General features: G+C 39.6%; 1 protein-coding gene across 3 annotated transcripts in view; it reads right to left on the bottom strand.

Moving 5' to 3' along the window:
* Nucleotides 1–24,303, bottom strand: part of HERC3 (HECT and RLD domain containing E3 ubiquitin protein ligase 3) — a 200,535-nt gene that overhangs the window by 84,754 nt on the left and 91,478 nt on the right. For all 3 annotated transcript variants that reach the window (XM_010860177.1, XM_010860175.1, XM_010860176.1), the window contains exons 4-7: nt 9,850–10,009; nt 4,268–4,344; nt 2,923–3,144; nt 1,261–1,352 (exon numbers count right to left, since the gene is read on the bottom strand). In XM_010860177.1, coding sequence (XP_010858479.1) covers nt 1,261–1,352; nt 2,923–3,144; nt 4,268–4,344; nt 9,850–10,009 — 551 coding nt within the window. The remainder of the gene's footprint in view (nt 1–1,260; nt 1,353–2,922; nt 3,145–4,267; nt 4,345–9,849; nt 10,010–24,303) is intronic.

Consider the following 24,303-nt stretch of genomic DNA (forward strand, 5'->3'; position numbering starts at 1 on the left):
CAACAATGTTAATAAACAGGAATACAAAAAAAGAAGAAAAAGGTAGGTGAAATGAGATGAACTTTACATGACCATTCATATGTAAGAAATTACATACTCCACAGACTCCTAAGATTTTTTTTAGCAGCTGTACTTACAAATACTAAAGCATTTTATTAAAGTAAATCTTTAACAGTTTGTTCAACACAAAAATACTTTTTCATTCTCTCCAGATGTGACTGTCTTAGAAGCAAAAGAAATAGGTTGAATAATTTTAAAACATTAATTACATTGCTCTTTCTTTTTTCGTCATTCAGTCGCTCAGTCACGTCCAATTCTTTGTGACCCCATGGACTGCTGCCCTCCAAGCTTCCCTATCCTTCACCATTTTCCAGGGTTTGCTCAAACTCATGTTCATTGTGTCAGTGATGCCATCCAACCATCTCACCCTGCCTTCAGTCGTTGCCAGCATCAGGATCTTTTCCGATGATTTGGCTCTTCCCATGAGGTGGTCAAAGTATTGGAGCTTCAGCTTCAGCATCAGTCCTTCCAATGAATATTCAGGATTGATTTCCTTTACAATTGACTGGTTTGATCTCTCTGCTGTCAAAGGGAGTCTCTCAAGAGTCTTCTTCAGCACGACAGTTGGAAGGCATCAATTCTTCGGTGCCCAGCTTTATTTATGGTCCAACTCTCACATGCATACATGACTACTGGAAAAACCATAGCTTTGACTAGATGGATCTTTGTTGGCAAAGTAATATCTCTGCTTTTTAATATGCTGTCTAGGTTTGTCATCGCTTTTCTTTCAAGGAGCAAGTATCTTTTAATTTCATGGCTGTAGTCATCATCCACAGTGATTTTGGAGCCCAAAAAATAAAGTTTCTCACTGTTTCCATTGTATCCCCATCTATTTACCATGAAGTGATAGGACCAGATGCCATGATCTTCATTTTTTTAATGCTGAGTTTTAAGACAGTTTTTTCACTCTCCTCTTTCACCTTCATCAAGAGGCTCTTTACTCACTCTTCACTTTCTGCCATAAGCGTAGTATCATCTGCATATCTGAGGTTATTGGTATCTCTACCTGCAATGTTGATTCCAGCTTAGGAACAAAGAATATTTCTATATGTATTTCAAGGTTATATATATTGAACTATTTTTATGTTTATACACTATTCCTACTCTCTATAAAAGACCTTATCAAAAATAATCAAGTAATGATACTCATCCTTATTATAAAAGTACCACAGAACAAACCAGAATACTGAAGTTCCTTACTTTTGTAAGCACTGCTGTATGTTCTTCTCCACAACTGATATAGACGACTTTCTGTGTTCGCAGGAGCTTCACATGGCAAGGAGACTCTCGATCTAGAAAAAGAGAAATACCAAAAAGTCAGTATCATCTGTCTTTGAGATGAAATATGCACAGTTCTTTTAGCCTCAATTTTGGGCCCCCTGATTCCTGATTCTCCTCTTCAGCTTGCTGCCTGAACCTCCACTTGGATGTCTAATAGACATCTCATTTTTAACATATTTAAAGCCTAATTCCCCACAATCCCCGACTCTGCCCACCTTCCTCCCTACTTCCCCATACAGTTTTCCTCATTTCATAAATGTAGCTTTACCCTTCCACTTTTTCCTCTCTTTATTTCAAAGTACATCCAACAATGAGGAAAACCAACTGGCCCCACCTTCAGAATATATTCAAAATCCATCTTTATTCCCACAGCCTCCAAAGTGGTCTTCTAGCTTCCCCGTGGACCGATTCTAGGCAAAGTCAAGACAGATTACTGTTCTCAACACCCTCAGTGTCTTCCTTTTTCACTGAGAGAAGCCAAAATCCTTACCCTGTCCTTCCAGGCCCTACACTGCAGGGCCTCCCTTCCTCTCAGAGCTCCAGCTTTGGACTCCTCTTCCTGCTCATCGCATCCCCAAGCCTACCATGATTCCTCCCACATCAGAGCCTCTGCACACCCTGTTACCTCTGACTGGAACAGTTTTCACCCAGCTCCTCTAAATACCTCCTCTTCTACTGGACTTCCTACAGGGCTCTGCTGAACACCTTATTCAAGAGGCCCTCCCTGGGTACCTTATATAAAATAGGAAACTTTCCTCTCAAAGCCTCTGACATACTGCATACATTTGTTGCTGTTCAGATGCTCAGTCCTGTTTGACTCCTTGAGACCCCATGGACTGCAGCATGCCAGGTTCCCAGTCCTTCACCAGCTCCTGGAGCTTGCTCAAACTCATGTCCATTGAGTCAGTGATGCCATCTAACCATCTCATCCTCTGTCACCCCCTTCTCCCCCTGCCTTCAATCTTTCCCAGCATCAGAGTCTTTTCCAATGACTCAGTTCTTCGCCTCAGGTGGCCAAAGTATTGGAGCTTCAGCATCAGTCCTTCCAATGAATATTCAGGGTTGATTTCCTTTACAATTGACTGGTTTGATCTCTTTGCTGTCAAAGGGAGTCTCAAGAGTCTTCTCCAACACCACAGTTCAAAAGCATTAATTCTTCAGTGCTCAGCCTTCTTTATGGTCCAACTCTCACGTCCATACATGACTACTGGAAAAACCACAGCTTTGACTAGATGGACCTTTGTCAGCAAAGTAATGTCTCTGCTTTTTAATATGCTGTCTAGGTTGGTCGTAACTTTCCTTCCTAGGAGTAAGTGTCTTTTAATTTCATGGCTGCAGTCACCATCCACAGTGATTTTGGAGCCCAAGAAAACAAAATCTGTCACTGTTTCCACTGTACACATACTGGTTTGTTGTCTGTGTCTGCCCATTAGCATGCAGTCTCCACTAAGTCAAGGGTATTATCTGTTTTGGTCCTTGCTGCACCCTCAGTGCCTGACACAGGGCGAGGACACAGAAGCTCCTCGGGAAGCACATACTAAACAAATGAAGTTAAGAGGGCCACGTGAAGACTTCACCCACCTTTCTCATCACTGAGCCCGAGCTGCCCTGCATTATTCATCCCCCAGCCAAATACAGCTCCTGAGAGTGACAGGGCAAAGCTGTGGGCCCCTCCTGCGACCACCTGCGCCAGCGGGATCCCCTCCAGGGACCTCACCCTCTGTGGACTGGCTTGGGAAGGGAACTCCTTCCCCAGGCCCAACTGCCCATGGCTGTTTCTCCCCCACGTGAAGAACTGGCCATCTGAAATCAGAAGAAGATAACTGGTATTACCAGAAAGATACAAGTTTCATTCACAAATATAAACTTATTAGAACAATGGAGTTCCCGTAGGGCTCATTTGTTAGTTGCCCACCCCACCCCCCACCACAACACATACCCAAGAGCAAGGAAGCAGACACACTGCATGGTGTGAGACTCTCACAATCAGAACTCCCACTTGTCATGACAACACAGAGATCAACACCCTTCAAAGGCTATTAATATTTATGCAAAGGAAAAACTAAATGTTTAAATCAGTTCAGTGTTGAATAGGCCAATTATCAGGCTTAGATCCACTAAGCAAAGGGAAGTAGTTCTGACCATACCAGGACTACAAGAGACCGGAACTTCACAGGGTCCAGCTATGACCTGGACAACACCACAGAGAACCAAGCAGGATGTGTTAGTACTGACTTCCCCACAAATTTATCCTAACAGAATATAGCAGCATATGTTGGCTTAGGTTTTCCTAACTTCACCTTCTTCATTTATTTGGGTGCTTTATGGTGGAATATGGAGAAGGCAATGGCACCCCACTCCAGTACTTTTGCCTGGCAAATCCCATGGACGGAGGAGCCTGGTGGGCTGCAGTCCATGGGGTTGCTAGAGTCGGACACAACTGAGCGACTTCACTTTCACTTTTCACTTTCATGCATTGGAAAAGGAAATGGCAACCCACTCCAGTGTTCTTGCCTGGAGAATCCCAGGGACAGGGGAGCCTGGTGGGCTGCTGTCTATGGGGTCGCACAGAGTCGGACACGACTGAAGCGACTCAGCAGCAGCAGCAGCAGCATGGTGGAATAGCCATATGAGTTGTAGCTAAGAAAAACCAACCCTCTGTTCAAGTACACTGATGAACAGTCTTGCCTCCTGCTGATTTTCCCCGAGAGAGGTGGAACAGCAGTGATAACCATCTTTTTCATCATCTACACCCTGAGAAAAGTATGAGCTACACAAGGGCTATCTCAAAACTGTCGCTGTCCAACAGGAATGCATAGACCTTAACTAGTTAAATGTATCTGGTTACATAACATCACATTAAAATACGAAGAGAAATGGTTCCCAAATTAACCCAACACTAGCATAGATTTTAATGTTACATTACCAGCTGCAAGAGCCAAGCAATGCCAGTTGCCACAGGAAACTTGTAATATTGTCTGCTGGTTCAGCTTTTGTATTAACCTAAAACAGAAAAGATTTTCCTTTTAAGAAGGGCATTCACAATGACTGGAAATATTCCCAACTAAATAAAATAGTTGTAATAAATAACATGTTTCACAAAACACTTTTTAAAATCAAATATATGATCTTACATGATAAAGTTCTATTAAGTCTTTCACTAACCTCCTGCATCTTTGGTAGTTACCGTTTAAAAGGAAGAAACCCTGCTCTGCACTTAAACCCATTACCACAACCCTGTGTTAATTTCTACCTTGTCATCTCCAATTCAGAGACAAAAGGAGTAAGCAGCCAAAGACATACCCTAAGAACACGGCTGATATCTAAATGGCTTTCAAATGAGAGCAATGGCATGATCTGGCAATCTCACTTCCAGGTATATAACCAAGTAAACTGAAAGCAGGGTCCCAAAGAGAGATTTGTACACCCACATTCATAGCACCATTATTCACAAAGGCTATAAGGTGGAAGCAACCCAACTGTCCATCAACCGATGGCCAGAAAAACAAATGTGGCATATACATTTGGAATATGTATGCACTGGAATATTCATCACTCTTTAAGAACGGAAATTCTGACACATGTTACAACATGGATGAAACCTGGAATTATGCCTAGTGAAACAAGCCAGTAACAAAAAGAGAAATGGTCTATGGTTTCATTTACGTGACGTATCTAGACTAGCCAAATTCATACAAACCAAAAGTCTAATGGTGCCTGCCAGGGGCTAGACGAAGAGAAATGAGGAGTTTTCATTTAATGAGTGTAGAGTTCTATTTCTACAAGAAAAACAGTCTGGAAATTGGTCACACAACAGTGTGAATATACCTAACACTATTAAACTGTACACTTAAAATGGTTAGGATGATAAATTCTTTTGATTTTTTATGTGTTTTTGGCTGTGTTGGGTCGTTGTTGCTGCGAGAACTCTTCTCTACTTGCAGTGAACAGGGGCTACTCTTCATAGCCTTTCATGGGCTTCTCATTACAGTGGCCTCTCTCATTGCAGAGCATGGGCTCTAGACGCATAGACTTCAGTACTTACAGTGCATGGGCTCAGTAGTTGCGGTTCCTGGGCTCTAAAGCACAGGCTCAGTAGGTGTGGCCCATGGGCTTAGCTGCTCCATGCCATGTAGATTCTTCCACTCAGTAGATTCCTTACCACTGAGCCTCCAAGGAAGCCCAAGATGGTAAATTTTATGTTATGTGTATTTTGCCACAATTTTTAAAAATTACTAAGGGCAATGCTTCTAAAACTCTTGATTCCCTAGGATGGTAAAGAGGAAGATCATATTACCACTTTTTAAAACTCAATCCTCTGCTTGCTTATGGGAAACAGATAAGAACAGTACCTATTCACAGGGTTGTGGTGAGAATTAAGTGAAAAAAATGTCTGGCACTGCCCAATAGAGTTTGACAGCCTGAGAAATATCTCCTGTTTCCTATTTTAATAAATTCATAGGTTGCCATGTTCCTCTTCATTAAGTGTATTTCATGGGAACAAAAGATTCAGAGGGGCATTTTACAAGATAGATGTCCAACAGGGAAGTTGGGGGTTATTTAGAGTAACAGGTAAATGTTGCTTTAACAGTTTATTTTCTCGGATATAAAAAAAGTTCATAGAGTCCACATATACATTTAGTACCAAATAGAACCCAACTATTTTTTTATGGAGATAATTGTAAATTCACACGCAGCTGTAAGAAATAATACAGAGATCCCTTGCAGGCTTTATCCAGTCTCCCCCAGTGATGATATCTTGCAAAACTATAGAAAAAAAAAATCATAACAGGGATACTGACAAAAATACAAACTACCAATCTCACTTCTTTGTCCCCAGTTTTATTTGTACTTATTTCTGTGTTTGCAGTATTTCTGTCACCTACGTAGGCTCATGCATCCACCACCATATTCAACGTTTCTAACACAAGGATTCCTCATGTTTACAACCACCCCTCCCCTCCTCCATCATAGCCCCTGGCAATCATTATTCTACCCACCATTTCCAAAATGTTGTCACTTCAAGAATGTTATGTAAATGCAATCATATAGTAGGTAGCCTTTTTAGGATTGGGTTCTTTTTCACTCAGAATAATTCCTTGACCATTTAATATATACACAGCAATTTTTTCGCTGCGTATATCAATAGCTTGTAGAATTCCACTATTTTTAAAAAAATATTTATTTTATTTATGGCTGTGCTGGGTCTTCCCTGGTTGGGGCCAGCAGGGGCTACTCTCCAGTCGCAGTGTAGAGGCTTCTTACTGCGGTGGCTTCTCCTGTTGCGGAGCACAGGCTCTAGGACATGCATGGGTTCAACAGCTGTGACCCCCAGGCTCTAGAGCACAGGCTCAACAGTAGTAGCACAGGGGCTTAGTTGCTCTGCAGATGTGGGATCTTCCCAGACTAGGGGTCGAATCCTCGTCTCCTGCACTAGCAGGCAGGTTCTTTACCACTGAGCCACCAGGGAAGCCCAGAAACCCACTATTTTTTAAAACTGAAAAAAGTCATCCTGTATTAGGGACCAATGTTTCAGAACTTTATGCAAAAAGAGTCCTTTTCCTGGCCAGTTTCCAATCAAATTCCCCACACTTCTCCCTTTATGGGTCACCATTACCCTTATCACAACCTTCATAATCACAGTTACAAAAAAAAAAAAAAAAAAAAAGCAGGTCAAAAGAAAAAAGACAATAAGAAATTGTACCATAAGATGGAGAAAAGGATATATATGCACAAGCATACACTGTGTTTTACCTACTCATCTTACTCCATCCTCCCAACAACTTGGTAAAGGTATACAATACTATATAATTTCACTTTTAAGTTAGGAAACAGGCTCAGATAAGTTAAAACAATTTGCCCAAAGCAACTCACCTAATACAAATAGAGCCAATACTGGAATCTGAGGCTGTCTGACATGAAAGCTATGTTACTTTCCACAATACTAAGATAGGAATTGATAAATTTATCTTAATTAACTTATAAAATTTTATACAAACTAAAGCCTCAGAAATCATCCATAATTTAGGCATAACTAATAGAAATAATGGCAGAAAGTGAAGAAGAACTAAAAAGCCTCTTGATGAAAGTGAAAGTGGAGAGTGAAAAAGTTGGCTTAAAGCTCAACATTCAGAAAACAAAGATCATGGCATCTGGTCCCATCACTTCATGGGAAATAGATGGGGAAACAGTGGAAACAGTGGCAGACTTTATTTTCTGGGCTCCAAAATCACCACAGATGGTGACTGCAGCCATGAAATTAAAAGATGCTTACTTCTTGGAAGGAAAGTTATGACCAACCTAGATAGCATATTGAAAAGCAGAGACATTACTTTGCCAACAAAGGTCTGTCTAGTCAGGGCTATGGTTTTTCCAGTGGTCATGTATGGATGTGAGAGTTGGACTGTGAATAAAGCTGAGCAACGAAGAATTGATGCTTTTGAACTGTGGTGTTGGAGAAGACTCTTGAGAGTCCCTTGGACTGCAAGGAGATCCAACCAGTCCATACTGAAAGAGATCAGCCCTGGGATTTCTTTGGAAGGAATGATGCTAAGGCTGAAACTCCAGTACTTTGGCCACCTCATACGAAGAGTTGACTCACTGGAAAAGACTCTTATGCTGGGAGAGATTGGGGGCAGGAGGAGAAGGGGACGACAGAGGATGAGATGGCTGGATGGCATCACTGACTCGATGGACGTGAGTCTGAGTGAACTCCAGGAGTTGGTGATGGACAGGGAGGCCTGGTGTGCTGCGATTCATGGGATCGCAAAGAGTAGGACACGACTGAGTGACTGAACTGAACTGAATAGAAATAATAATAAATTGCTACTGTAACACAGACTACTTCATTTTTTGAAATGAAATGCCAATAATGACTTGAGTATTTGTTCAACAAATATTTTTGTCATGAATGTTATAAATCTTTTCCTTAATATTACATGCAATTTCACTAAAATAAGCCATCCCTTTTTTTATATTTCCACTCACCCTCTTCTCCCAAAATTAAATTAATTTTTGAAAGTAATTAACCCAAGACATTACCTGTTCTAACTCAGGAAATGAATCAAATTACTCTTACCTCTGTGTTTCTCTTTTCCCTAAAACAGCTTTTGATTAAAGACACAAAAATCTAAGAAGGGCAAAGCAGAGGAGGAGGGAGAATGTACTGTGCTTTAAAAGGGACAATACTTGGGCAGGGGAGGAGAGGCCATTTATTAACCAGACCTATACTGAGCAATGCACATGCTAGAGCACCCTCAGCAATGGTGATGCTAAAATAAACAATCCAGTTCTCCTGGCATCAAGAGCTCCCAGCTTTGTACCAAAATTAGTTATTAAATTAAAAATTGCAATGAATGTGACTAGTACTGCAACAGGAGAACGTTGTACATTTGAAGTACAAAGGAATAGCAATTAAATGAAGGATTTAAACCAGTGGCCTCTTTGATCATTAAGAACCCTCAACAAACAGAGACGCCACCCCCAAAATGTTCACTTGAGAGTAACTTCAATACTACAGACATTTTCTTAGTGGTGAAGCATCTGTTAGATACTTAGCCAAATCATCTAAGATTTTGTTGTTGTTTAGTTGCTAAGTGGTGTCTGACTCTTTTGTGACCCCATGGACTGTAGCCCGCCAGGCTCCTCAGTTCATGGGATTCTCCAAGCAAGGATACTGGAGTGGGTTACCATTTCCTTTTCCAGGGGATCTTCCTGCCCCAGGGATCAGACTTGAGTCTCCTGCATTGGCAGATGGATTCTTTACCACTGAGCCACCGGTAAAGCCCTTCATCTAAGATTTAGAATTAAGTAAATACTTAAGGGACTAAAAACCATTGTATTAGTACTTCTGTGTTAAAGAACTTATGTATACTTGGTATATTTGCTGTTGATAATGCTAAAGGTAATTTGGCCTATTATTAAAGAGTAACAGGTCAGCTTTGTGACTGAACTTTAAAGCGTCTAACCGAATAATTGATTTAGGCTTGCAATTTTAAGTTAAAGGTTAATAAGTGCAGCATGTAAAAAGAGGTTTTTTAATTCAAACATTTAATGAGCTCCAAACACTACCAGCAACAGGCTATTGGAATAAATGAAGTATAGTTCCCAAACAAAGCACATTTTTTAACTGGAGATAAACACTTCTATCATGCTTCCCTTGTGGCTCAGCTAAAGAATCCTCCTGCAACTCGGGAGACCTAGGTTCGATCCCTGGGTTGGGAAGATCCTCTGGTGAAGGGAAAGGCTACCCACTCCAGTATTCTGGCCTGGAGAATTTCATGGACTGTGTAGTCCATGGGCTTGCAGAGTCAGACATAGCTAAGCAACTTTCACTTTCAAACACTTCTACAATAACAATTCTGGGGACAAGTATTGTAACAGTATAAGTCATGACAGTGACTCAAAGGAAACAACAATTATCAATTAAAGAAGAAAGCAGAACCCAAACCAAGGAGTCTAACAAAGAAACTAGCAGGAAATAACCTTTACAGTAACTGACATTCTTACCTGGGTACTGCCACAGAATCCTCAATAGTCATGAGTCCCAGCTGCCCATCACTACCTGCACCCCAGGAAAACAGCTGGCCCTGGTCACTGAGGGCCAGACTGTGAGACTCGCCACATGCCACATGGACAATGTGCTGATCTGCCAAAGCTCCAATTTGCTCTGAAAAAAAAGAAAAAAAAAATCAAAGGAGGAAAATGTAAAGCCCAGAAATAGGAATTACACAGAATTAGCATCCTAGGCAGTTGCGTTTTTCAAAGAGAACCACTACATCTGTATAGAGAATATAAATTTCCTACGTTTCTGAAAGCTGTTGATCCAGACCCCAGTTACACTAGGTGGCGCACAGACCTGGAGCAGTGTCCACACTCCAGATATTCTTTCCGGTGTCTGGTGCTTCTCCCTAGAGAGATGCCTTAAAGGTTCAGTATTTGGAGGTGTGGAACCAGAGAAGACTCAGTGTAAACAGGAGTGAGGCTTCTTACTAAAAGCAGTGGGACTGAGGGAGAGTCTGCCTGGGAGCAATGAGCCCTTCCCCATCCACAAAAACACTCTTCTCTCCTCAGTTCTGTAACACAAATCTGTCTATATATCTAGCCAGGAGGATTTCTCTGAGAAAACTGAGAAAGTTTCTCAGGCCCAAAAGAAAAGACCCACAGCTACTGGCAATCCTGGATCCCCCTAGGAAATGTCCCGCTTCCCACTAGTTAACGAAACTTGCCCGTACACTGTTCTGCTTACATTTTAGTACCTCACTTTTAAAAAGAAAAGGCTGGACAAGGACAATCACGTATGTGAAGACAATTTAACACAAAAGTTAAATAGCAAAGAAAACAGAAGGAAGGAAACTCTGAAGAAAATGATCAAGCAAGGAACAGGAAAAAAAAAATCTTTAGATCATTAGCAATATAAGACAAGAAGATTCCAACCTTCAGAAAACAAACAAAATTACCTTGGAAAATGAAAATATAACAGCACAAATTTAAAGGAAAAAGCTTCAGAGCAGGATGGGGAATAATAACTGAAATTTTCTAAGAAATAGACCAAGAAGTCAAAGAGCAAAACAGGTGGAAAAAGAAGAAAGAAATGAGACTATTTCAAGAATCTCAACAATGGAAAAATAAGAATCCCCAAAACAGAATGGAAAAAAACAAAGTAGAAATTTTCAAAGACAGGATTGCTCATAACTGAAAAACATGAGTTTCACATTGAAAAGACTGATTTAAAACCTCAGAATAAAGAAAATAAGGACTGAATTTTAAAAAGAAGAACTACTTCAGAACACTACAGCCTGAAATTTCACAACATCAAAATAGATTCTAAAATTTTCTAGAAAGGACAGTTTATATACAATTGAACAGGGATCAGAATGGCATCGTATTTCTCAGAAGCAATAATAAAAGCCAGAAAGACACTAGAGCAATGCCTTCATAATTCTAAAGGAAAATGACTTCTAACAGAGAATTTCATATCTAGCCAACCAAAAGGTCTTCCCTGCTGGCTCAGTGGTAAAGAATCTGCCTGGCAATGCAGGAGACATGGGTTTGATCCCTGGCTCAGGAAGATCCCATAGAAAAAGAAATGGGAACCCACTCCAGTATTCTTGTCTAGGAAATCCCATGGATGGAGGAGCCTGATGGGCTGCAGTTAATGGGATCACAAAAGAATTGGACATGACTTAGCGACTAAACAAGAACAACAGCCAACCAAAAATCTGAGAGGAGAGGGGAAAGAACAATTTTCAGGGATGTAAGGTTCTCAAAATGTTTTACCTTCCATGCCTATCTCAGTTACATAATATCATGCCTGCAGAACAACAACAAAAAGATTTTGGATTCAGGAAAGGGTAAAAACTATTTCCATGACAGCTATGTAGCAGCCAATGAAGGAAAATTGGAAGGAATGTCTCCAAAGTGAAAAATGACATACAATCTGATGAGTTTATATGAGTTTTACAGTTCTGTCAGAGAATAAAAATTATATGCAAATGAAAAAAATGAAATAATTAACTTCAGGAAACACTAAACGCTTTACCAGTGATAAGAACAATCATGGTACACAAAGTCATAATAACCAAATATCATTTATTAATTTACATAATTAAATCTGCCAATCAATTTAAAAAATCAACTATATGGGAAAAGATGAGCATCTAGGAGTAAGAAAGAGGAAAGGCTGGGCAGAGAATATAAAAGCAGAGTAATCTTTCCCAGTATGAAGCCTCTAGATCATGTCCAATATTGAAAAAAAATCAAGAAATAGCATTATAAGCATGTTATTTATAAATATAAAGGCAAACTACCCCCAAAAAGTTTCAAGAATTGAAAGTGATGGTCTCTGCAAGTGAGACTCAAGGATGGGGACAGGAGAGGTAAGGAGGTGTTATTTGACCTAAACAGAGGTCAAATAATATATAATATTTCTTTTTAATTAAGCAGCTGAAAACATGCTCATGTCAGAGAAATCTCCTGAATTATCTCAACTCCCTTCATTCCCATGACCATCTCCTTTACCCTCTACTCGTAGGCCCTAACTCCCAACTCACCCTTGTTCCCCACACTAAGAACAGTCCTGTATTTACTTTGGGAAAACTAAGAAACTCCTACCAAAGTAGCTCAGGTGAATCAGATTCTTTCTTCCTTCACCAAATTTCCACATTGTACTGTAGTTCTAGGACTTCGGCAGCTTTTACGTTCTCTTGTGCCTGAGTGCCAGGCCTGATACCTCAGCCAGAACCAAGACCTGCGCCCCTGATACCTGACCTCCTATGCCAACCATTAGCCTTTCCTGCCTAGATGTTAATGTACAGCGTTGTTATGGTCGTTATTCAGTTGCCAAGTCACGTCTGACTCTTTGCAACCCCATGGACTGCAGCACACCAGCCTTTCCTGTCCTTCACCATCTTCCAGAGTTTGCTCAAACTCATGTCCATTGAATTGGTGATGCCATCCAACCATCTCATCCTCTATTGTTCCCTTCTCCTCCTGCCCTCAATCTTTCCCAGCATCAGGGTCTTTTCCAATGAGTTGGACTTCGCATCAGGGGGCCAAACTACTGGAACTTCAGCATCAGTCCCTCAGATGAATATTCAGGATTACATTCCTTTAGGATTGACTGGCTTGATCTCTTTGCTATGCAGGAGACTCTCAAGTCTTCAACTACCTGCCAATCCTGATGAAACTGGAAACTTTACTGATGAAGTAAGTAAGCAAAGTCAAGTCAAGAGACAACAAACTCATCTTTAAACTTGGAAAGGAGGATTGTGTCAGCCTTCTTTATGGTCCAACTCTCACACCCATACATGATTACTGGGAAAACCATAGCTTTGACTACATGGACCTTTGTTGGCAGTGATGTCTCTGCTTTTTAATACACTGTCTAGGTTTTGTCACCGGAGAAGGCAATGGCACCCCACTCCAGTACTCTTGCCTGGAAAATCCTATGGATGGAGGAGCCTGGTGGGCTGCAGTCCATGGGGTTGCTAAGAGTTGGACACGACTGAGCGACTTCACTTTCACATTTCACTTTCATACATTGGAGAAGGAAATGGCAACCCACTCCAGTGTTCTTGCCTGGAGAATCCCAGGGACGGGGGAGCCTGGTGGACTACCGTCTATGGGGTCACACAGAGTCGGAAACGACTGAAGTGACTTAGCAGCAGCAGCAGGTTTTGTCACAGCTTTTCTTCCAAGGAGCAAGCCCTAGGCAAACCAATTCCTGTCTCATCATACATCAGCCACCAAAACAGACATGGAAGGAACCCCTATTTCACCACAACACAACTTGCAGCCCCAAAGGCAGAGGTTCCATTCAGTAACGCAAAGATTTGTAGAGAATTAAATCCTAGTTGTATCAAGTCCAATTTATTTCATTTCTCCTAGCCAGAAAACTAAGCTCATCTGATTCATACTAGGAATCTGTTACAGTAAAATTTTAATTGCTCTTCTAGAATCTACTCCCTGGGTCAACTGGGAATGCTTCGTGCACAGCTCTCACTGAATACACCCCTGCCCCAGTTGGGAACACTCAGGCTGCAGTGCACATGTTCACACGTAATCTCTTCTGATTCATTCTGTCAAGACTGTATGCTATATTTTGCAGATCATGACAGAAACTCAACCCACACATTTAGATAATTAAACACACTAAGGAAATATTTGGCATTTTTTGACAATAAAAGTATATTTTATTTCTGATCCTTTCACAAGAAGCAATTTAAGCTCTTTAGAAGTCTTCAGCAAGGTTAGCGACTCTGAATGAGCCAAGGTAATAGGGCAGAACAGCAGCAAATGTGGAATGATGCTTAGGGCAAGGCAGCAATTCAACTGCACTCAGTTTTTTAGGATTACTGCTAGTTGGCTTTTGAGCCCATCATAATTTTTTAATGTGTTTTCAAACTAACAGTAAGTTGGGCAGTGAACCATCATAGAGTGGTAATAAAGAAGGATGTTATGTGCCTGGAGGGTAGATGGATGCTGCTCATGTGAACTTAATCCTTGCAACAGTCCTGTAAGGTTCCATCTCTCTAATAACCCCTGCTGAGAAAAAGTGTGTTATCTGGTCAGAGTACACAACTAAATGAGTGGTGGAGCTAGGACTGGATCCCAGGTCTTCCTGACTTCCAAGCCCATTATACCCCCAAGTCTGTATCATCTTCCCTCATGGAAAAGAACTAGGTGATTTTAATCAGTAACAGTCACTACTCTTACTGTCTGTTCCAATGAGAAATGTTATCGAGTAGTTTACAGTTAACAGTATGAGCAGTTTGGGTGAAAGGTATACAGAATATATAAAATTAGTAATCAATATTTGGTACTCAATTTTTCATAAAACTTAAAGTCAAGTAAGTTTAAAATGTCAGCAGTTAGCATGACAAAAGGGATTAAACTTTCGTCACTTAGATGTCTCCTGAGTTGCCCCAAACTATCTACACTTTCTTTTTAATAGTGGTCAACAAAGACAGAACCACACTGTAGGAAACACACGCTCCGAGCTGCCATTCTGTGGATTCCAAGTCCTCATATTCACCCCAACCCTGATTTTCATTTCCCACTGAACTCTCTAGTTCACATCTTGCCTTCTGCTGCTATACTCTACTCTCCCTGGACAGTTTTTCTCCAAAGTACTATTAACCTAGTCTGAGGGGTACAGCAGGCTTTTATTGAGTTTGGGATAATGGAAATGAACTCAGCAAACCACTCAGAATATAACCACGTTCCCTGCAGATCCCATCAAACAGAATTTCCTAGTGCCCATCTTTCCTCCTAGGGGCCCCTGGATTTCTACAACTTGGCAAGATTCGCCCTCATTTTCTTTGCTTCTGTGTCTGAAAGGTCTTATTTCCAAGCCATATTCCAACTACTTTCTAATTTTCATCTAAACATTTTAGGGCAATCTGGGCTATGCTTAGTGGGATCTCAATGCTAACACAACTCACTTTCAAGTGACCACTCCCTCCCTTAAGAGTATTATTACCATAGAAGAAATTCTACCTTGTTCCTGAGCCAAAGCAATCAAACTAGAGTCAACTTTTTAAAAACCTTTTTATATTGTCATGCAGTAAAATGAACCTTTTTTAGTGGACAATTCTATGAATTTAAGCACATGTAGTCAGTGCCACAATCAAGATACAGAATGGTACCATCACCCAGGAAGTCCCTTAAAGTGTTATCTCTAAAAGACAAAGAGTTTTATTCCTTAGTCATGCTCTCCTCATCCCTAACTCCTGGCGACTACTGATCTACTTTCGATCACTACAGTTTATATTTTCAATATAACAGAATCACAGATTCACATAATAGAATCATATAGTATCTAACCTTTTGAAATTCTTTCACTCAATATAACAACTCTGAGATCCATCCAAGTTGTCATATGGATCAACAGTTTGTTCCTTTTTATTAATATTAGTCAGTAGTATTCCATTGTATTATGGATGTACCAAAAAAGACTTTTTCCCATTTTAAGCAATTATAGAGATGAAATTAACATATGTGCACAGGTTATTGTATGAAAATAAGTTTTCGTTTCTCTGGAGTAAATACTCAGGAGTGGGTATTTTAACTTTCCTGTTCAGTGTTGGGTTATTTTAAAAATCTAATATGATGATCTCTGCACTGATTGTTTGGCTTAGACTATTTAGATTTAAAATAATTATTGATATGTTGGATTTTGTGATCTTTTTAAATCTGCTGTTCTTCCCTGTTTTTCACCCTTTTACCTCATTTCTCCATCTGTACTAAACATTTTCTAGTGTTCCATTTTTATTTATTGTGTTTTTATTATATCTCTTTGATTAGTTACTTGTGATTGCTCTAGAGATTACAATATAAGTATTTAGCTTTTCAAAGTGTAATTAGAATCAATCATTTACCATTTAAACTGGAACTGAGAAACTTTACCACAATATAGCTCTCTTTATCTTTCCTTTAAGTTACAGTTATCTTAAATATTACATCTGTATATACTGAAATCTCTGTAACCATTTTATAATTTTTTATTTTAATCATCAAGACATTTTTAAAGAATTCAAGAATAGTCTATTATATTTATTGAGATATCTACTATTTCTGTTGCTCTTCCTTCATTCAGCTCAGTTCAGTTGCTCAGTCGTGTTCAACTCTTTGTGACCCCATGGACAGCACACCAGGCCTCCCTGTCCATCACCAACTTCCGAAGCTTGCTCAAACTCATGTCCATCGAGTCGGTGATACCATCCAACCGTTTCATCCTCTGTCACCCCCTTCTCCTGCCTTCAATCTTTCCCAGCATCAGGGTCTTTTCCAGTGAGTCAGTTCTTCGCATCAGGTGGCCAAAGTATTGGAGCTTCAGCATCAGTCCTTCTAATAAATATTCAGGACTGATTTCCTGTAGGATTGACTGGTTTGACGCCCTTTCTGTCCAAGGGACTCTCAAGACTCTTCTCCAACACCACAATTCAAAAGCATCAATTCTTCAGTGCTCGGCTTTCTTTATGGTCTAACTCTTACATCCATATAAGAATACTGGAAAAACTGTAACTTGGACTATGTGGACCCTTGGCGGCAATGTCTTTGCTTTCTAATATGCTTTTCTAATATGGTCTAATATGGTCATAGCTTTTCTTCCAAGGAGCAAGTGTCTTTTAATTTCATGGCTGCAGTCATTATCTGCAGTGATCTTGGAGTCCCCAAAAATAAAGTCTGTCACTGTTTCCATTGTTTTCCCATCTATTTGAAATGAAGTGATGGGACCAGATGCCATGATCTTCGTTTTCTGAATGTTGAGCTTTAAGCCAACTTTTTATTCTCCTCTTTCACTTTCATCAAGAGGCTCTTAAGTTGTTCTTCACTTTCTGCCATAAGGGTGGTATCATCTGCATATCTGAGGCTATTGGTATTTCTCCTGCAATCTTGATTTCAGCTTGTGCTTCATCCAGCCTGGCATTTCACATGATGTACTCTGCATATAAGTTAAATAAGCAGGGTGACAATATACAGCCTTGATGTACTCCTTTCCCAATTTGGAACCAGTCTGTTGTTCCATGTCTGGTTCTAACTGTTCCTTCTTGACCAGCATACTGATTTCTTAGGAGGCAGGTAAGGTGGTCTGATATTCCAGTCTCCTTAAGAATTTTTCATTTTGTTGTCATCCACACAGTCAAAGGCTTTAGCGTAGTCAATGACGCAGATGTTTTTCTGGAATTCTCTTGTTTTATTAATGATCCAACAAATGTCAGTAATTTGATCTCTGGTTTCTCTACCTTTTCCAAATCCAGTTTGAACATCTTGAAGTTCACAGTTCACGTACTGTTGAAGCCTGGCTTGGAGAATTTTGAGCATTACTTTGCTAGCATGTGAGATGACTGCAATTGTGCAATAATTTGAACATTATTTGACATTGCCTTTCTTTGGGACTGGAGTGAAAACTGACCTTTTCCAGTCCTGTGGCCACTGCTGAGTTTTCCAAACTTGCTGGCATATTGAGTGCAGCACTTTCACAGCATCATCTTTTAGGATTTGAACTAGTTCAGCTGGAATTCCATCACCTCCACTAGCTTTTTTCATAGTGATGCTTCCTAAGTCTCACTTGACTTTGCATTCCAAAATGTCTGGCTCTAGATGAGTGATCACACCATCGGGGTTACCTGGGTCATTAAGATCATTTTAGTACAGTTCTTCTGTGTATTCACGCCACCTCTTCTTAATATCTTCTGCTTCTGTTAGGTCCATACCATTTCTGTCCTTTATCGAGCCCATATCTGCATGAAATACTGCCTTGGTATCTCTAATTTTCTTGAAGAGATCTCTAGTCTTTCCCATTCTAGTGTTTTCGTCTATTTCTTTGCACTGATCACTGAAGAAGGCTTTATCTCTCCTTGCTATTTTTTGAACTCTGCATTCAAATGGTATATCTTTCCTTTTCTCCTTTGCCTTTTGCTTCTCTTCTTTTCACAGCTATTTGTAAGGCCTCGTCAGACAACCGTTTTGCCTTTTTGCATTTCTTTTTCCTGGGGATAGTCTTGATCACTGGCTCCTGTACAATGTCACGAAACTCCGTCCATAATTCTTCAGGCACTCTATGAGATCTAATCCCTTGAATCTATTTGCCACTTCCACTGTATAATCGTAAGGGATTTCATTTAAGTCATACCTGAATGGTCTACTGGTTTTCCCTACTTTCTTTAAGTCTGAATTTTTCAATAAGGAGTTAATGATCTGAGCCACAGTCAGCTCCCAGTCCTGTTTTTGCTGACTGTATAGAGCTTCTCCATCTTTCTCTGCAAAGAATATATAATCACTCAAATTTCGGTATTGACCATCTGTGATGTCTATGTGTAGAATCTTCCTTCATTACTGATGTAACAATATTCCCTCTGGTATCATTTCACTTCTGTCCAAAGAGCTTCCATTAACTATTATTTAGTAAAGGTCTGCTGGCTGTGAATTTTCTGCCTTTTCCTTTGTCTGAAAATGACTTTGTTCTGTTTTTTTTTTTTTGGCTGAATATAGAATTCTGGGTTGATTTCATTTGTTTCAGCACTTAAACACTGAACCACTTATGGCTTCCATAGTTTCTGGGGTGAAATCCACACTCCCCTGTAAGTAAAATGTTGTTTTTCTTTGGCTCCTTTCAAGTATTTTCTTTGTAGTTTTCAGAAGTTTGATTATAGTCTGTTGTCATATAAATTTCTTTGGATTTATCTTGCTGGTTTACTGACTTCTTGAATCTGCATATTTATGTCTTTCACCAAATTTGGAAAATTTTCAGCCATATTATTTTTAGCACTACCTTCTTTCTCTCATCTCCTGCTAGGATTCCAATGACGTGAATGTCAGACCTTCTGTTCTTGTCTGACAAGCCCCTAAAATTCTGTTAATCTTTTTCTCTGCCTTTTTAATCTTTGTTACTCAGTTTGCATAATTTCTATTGATCTTCAACATCACTGATTCTTTCCTCTGTCATCTTCATGCTGCTACTGAAACCATCCGATTTTTCATTTTTATTATGGTATTGGTTCTTCTTTATATCATCTATTTCTTCACAAAGAATTTCATTTGTCCATTTGTTTCCCAACAGTGTGAGCCAACTTCTTGGAAAATATGTACCATAGCTACTCTAAATAAAGTCTTTAGATAGTCCCAATACCTATGTCATTTCAGCATCTGTTGTCTCACATGTTTGTGGAGATTTTCCTGGGTTTTCCGATGCTGAGTATGATTATATTATGAACATTCTGAATATTATAAGATTCTGGGTCTCATTTAAATCTTCTGGAGAACGTTAACAATTTTGTTTTAATTTTCAAAGTCTTTGCATGTTAATTGGGTTTGTGTCCTGCGTGTGCCACATAGTGGCTAGCCTGAAACCTGAGTGGCTGTCTACTTGTTAGGTAAGTTCTCAAAGTCATTTATATGCTAAGCAGGATCAGATTCACACATGTACCTCAGGGATGAGCCCAAGAGTTCATAGATAACTATGTGGAGTTGCTTTCCCACGCTCCTCCTCCTCTGCCATCTCTCAGATACTTTCAGGTTTCCTGGGGCTCTCTATTTAGCTCTCCAGCCTACATACTGTGCTTCCACAGCTCCCTCGGGCCAAATGGCAAGGGGACCAGAGGCGGGAAATGGTAAACTCATTGCCAATTCAGTGGCACTTTAAATTCTGGTCTTCTTTCCCAATCCACCTGCCATTATTTGCTTTTCAGAGTCCTCAAAAGGCTGTTCCATGCACTCTATCCAGGTTTTACAGTTGCATTCAGTAGGAGCAACAGGAAGGAAGGTGCTTAGTCTGTGAACTGGAACTGGAAACCCAGAGTGTGATGTTTAAAATAATATTTTTTTTCCCTACTATGTGTGTGTGTCCATAAACTGATTTGTTCCACTTGGCTAGAAAAAATAAATAAATCAAAGGCACAGCTCTCCCACAAATGCTCCAACTACAATTGTGTTTAACCTAAAAGCTTGATTCCCAATGGCAGGCAGTATCTTTGAGCAGTTGACGCTTCCATTTAAATTATTTGAGCATATCGAACACTTATTTGCATAATCTTATGTTTGCCCAAGTTTAAACAATCATTCAACCAAATATTTTCAACTAAAGAATTAGAGAAAAGATTAATTACTATTGTAATTAGAGTCTATTGTAATTAAAGTCTATTGACTTTAGAGCAGTAGGTCTCAGTTCAGGACCAGATGACTAATCCTGGGCTTTAATCCTCACATACAAAGCCTGAAAACACTTATACACTATGAAACATGTTTGAGAATAGTTTCTTTTTAAAGCCATAAATCTAAGTTTACCATGTATGTTTTCAGATGCAATAAGCCAAAATCAATGACTAAGTCAATTAAAACATATGGAGAAAAATAAATAAAACATATGGAGGCCTGTCACAGACCATGGGAGGGGAGAAGACTTTGTGAGTCTGAGTCATTAGCACTTCACTAGTCAGAATAATATCAGCTGCAATCTGTGACTCAGTTATTTTCAAGATCTCAGAATTGCCAACTATGGCATAATCTAATGCTGTAAGACGATTTTAATAGAGAAAGATTAAATTAGGAAACTACCTGAGAGCTCTGATAGAGGCAATCCTAAAAGCCCAAGGGACCACTGAAATGGTGAGACAATAAATGTAACATTGTGTAGTTAAATGCCTAAGTCCTCCAGGTGATAATTTAAGATCATTCCAAAAAGACTGAAATCTTAATCCTCAGTTCAAAATATTAACAGTCTCTCAGAGTTCAGCTCACAGCTTACCGTGGATGCTTTCTCTCTCACAAAGCATTTTGGCACCAGAGCATCTGTTTGGGTACCTACAACAATTAGAATATAAGCTCCAAGAAGTCTGTCTCTCGTTAAAAAAATGCTAGGGAACATCTGTTGAATATATAAAGTCTCAGGTAGTAAAATGCAAAGTCAGGCTTTAAGATGTCTCAAATGACCAAAAAAAACTACAAATTCTGGTGCTATTGTTCCTATTAAAGGAGAGGAAAACAAACTAGTTATTTCAAATTACTAGAGGAGTTTGCTTGCTCCTTGGAAGAAAAGTTATGTCAAAACTAGACAATGTATTACAAAGCAGACATACCACTTTCCCAACAAAGGTTCATACAGTCAAAGCTATGGTTTTTCCAGTAGTCATGTATGAATACAAGAAGGCTGAGCACCAAAGAATTGATGCTTTCCAACTTTTGTGCTAGAGAAGACTCCTGAGAGTCCCTTGGGCAGCAAAGAGAGCAAACCAGTCAATTCTAAAGGAGATCAACCTTGAATATTCACTGGAAGGACTGGTGCTGAAGGTCCAATACTTTGGCCACCTGATGGGAAGAGCTGACTCATTGGAAAAGACCCTAATGCTGGGAAAGATTGAAGGCAGGAGGAGAAGCAGGTGACAGAGGATGAGATGGTTGGACAGCATCATCATCGACTCAAAGAACATGAGTTTGAGCAAGCTCCGGGAGCTGGTGATGGACAGGGAAGCCTGGCGTGCTGCAGTCCATGGGGCTGCAAAGAGTCGGACACAACTTAGCAACTGAATAACAAGGGGAGTAAGGGATATCATCATCATCACCCTTTATGGGGGAATGGAGAAAATAAAAGTTTCAAAAGATATATGAATCAGAGAAGTGACAGAACCGTGACAGATCCATTCAGAAAAAATAAAATTAATCTGCACCAGATTCACTAAATAGAAGATTGTTAAGAAAACCCAGCACCGTCCCCACCCCGGGTCCATTGCCCTCCCCCAAGCCTTTTCTGTATGTCTTCTTTACTACATGAGGCTTCCTCACATAGGTGTGATCAATTACGACCTCCATTTCCAGCCCTTCTCCCCTCTGGAGAATACGGGGTCGGCTAAAAATTCCAAGCCTCTAATCATCGCTGGGTCGTTCTGGTGACCCATCCCGGCCCAGAAGCCCAACCAAAGTCACCACATTAAAACAAAAGATGTGAGTTCCCTGGTATCGTATTGGTTAGGATTCCAGGGGGCCCAAGTTCAAACCCTCGTCAGGGAACTGAGATCCTTCAAGCCCCCCAGCATGTCCCCTCCTCCACCAAAACAGATGCTCCTAGTATCATAGTACGCTCTTATCACTTAGAAATTTACAAGGGTTTTAGGAGCCCTGTGCCAAGGAACAGAGATATATATAAAAAACATTCTTACATATATATTTTCTCACATATATATTCTCATCCTCCCAATTTTCACCACATACTACACTTAACACTAGCTATTTTACTCCTTAGAGCTCAAATATTTCAACTCCCTGCAAGGCAGCCAAAACCCATGGATGATCCAAAAGAGAATTAAAAAACCCTCTATAGGAAATCACAAAATACACTGAGAAGCTGACATGTTTTACCTGTGCAACCACAACAAAATACTTTCCACTCCCTTTCTTTTCCAAGACGCTGTGTTAAAAGTCTCTCTTTTTTACTCATCATTTAAACTGTGGTAGATGTAAAAACTGTCTTTGATTAAATCAAAATAATAGAAATAAGTTGATCAGCTTTTAGGGAAAAAAATGAAGGACCAGAAAATCAAATTTATGGTACAAATCCAATTTACATCTCCCAAAAAAGTAATCAGTAGACACCTATGTTAGTATGGGCTTCCCAGGTGGCACTAGCGGTAAAGAACCTATGTGCCAATGCAGGAGACATAAGAGACACACGTGTGGACCCCTGAGTCGGGAAGATCCCCTGGAGGAGGGCATGGCAACCCATTCCAATATTCTTGCCTGGACAATCCCATGGAAAGAAGAGCCTGGCGGGCTACAGACCATGGGGTCGCAAAGAACTGGACGTGACTGAGCAACTAACACTAATACACTACCAATCAGTATAAACTTTAAGGCAAGCATTTTGACAATACTTCAGAAACTTTAGAATTTTGCATGTTCCTTAATCCAACAGTCAAATTTCTAAATGTATTCTAAAGAAATACTATATACTGCATTGCTACTAACAAAAAATATAGAAATAAATTGGGATTATACACTATAAATTGAAATATGCAGCCATTAAAAAGACTGATATAGATCAGTATGAACATCCAACATGGAAAAATATTCATATTAAGTGGAAAAAGAAAGTTACAAAGAAGTATTACAAAGTGACTTCATTTGAAAATTACACTGATGTTTAAAAAATATTGGAAAGGTATATTTCAAAGTAATGTTTTATCATTCAGAGTGATAGAATTAAAGAGTAAAACACTCTTATTTGCTTCTCCTTGCTTATGGGGTATTTGAACTGTGTGCAATATACATGTATTATTTTTGTAACATGGAAAATTTTTAAACTTTTATAAAAGGACTTTTTACCACTTCCCTTTCTTATTCACATCTTTTTTCAACAACTCAAATCTTTTTCATTCAATGTGATATAGCAACAGAAGACCATTTCCAAGACTGCCATTGCTTACTATTTTAGACTATATGCCACCTTACAAACAGTATCACTGTGTAATCACAACACAAGACAAGCTGCTTCTGGAGAGGCTTCATAAACACTTGCTTGCTTTTATAGACTGAGTAAAGTTTTATCACAGCAGACAAAACATCCCTGCACTGAGATCAATCTATGGAATTATAGCTCTCTGTCCATTTTCTCTTAAAAACATACATGTATATAAACTCACAAATCAGAATATAGAGATAGATTGATTGCAAGACCCAATTCTATTCAGTCTTTAAAAAAGAAAAAAAAAACCTCTAAATATAAACACATAGAAAGATAAAAAATAAATAAACAGATGGAGAAAGATATGCCATGCTAACACCAATCAAAAGAAAGCTAAACTGCTATATTCATACCAGGCAAGGTGGATTTGAAAACAATGAATATCATCAGGGATAAAGTATAATATTTCATGATGTTAAAAGGAACAATTCTCAACAAGATCTGATCTTAACTGTGTGCACACTTACTAACAAAGCTTTAAAATGCATATAGCAAAATCCAAAGAG

The sequence above is a fragment of the Bison bison genome, unplaced genomic scaffold (genome assembly GCF_000754665.1).
Source record: "Bison bison bison isolate TAMUID 2011002044 unplaced genomic scaffold, Bison_UMD1.0 scf7180017864464, whole genome shotgun sequence".
NCBI classification, from domain to species: Eukaryota; Metazoa; Chordata; class Mammalia; order Artiodactyla; family Bovidae; genus Bison; species Bison bison.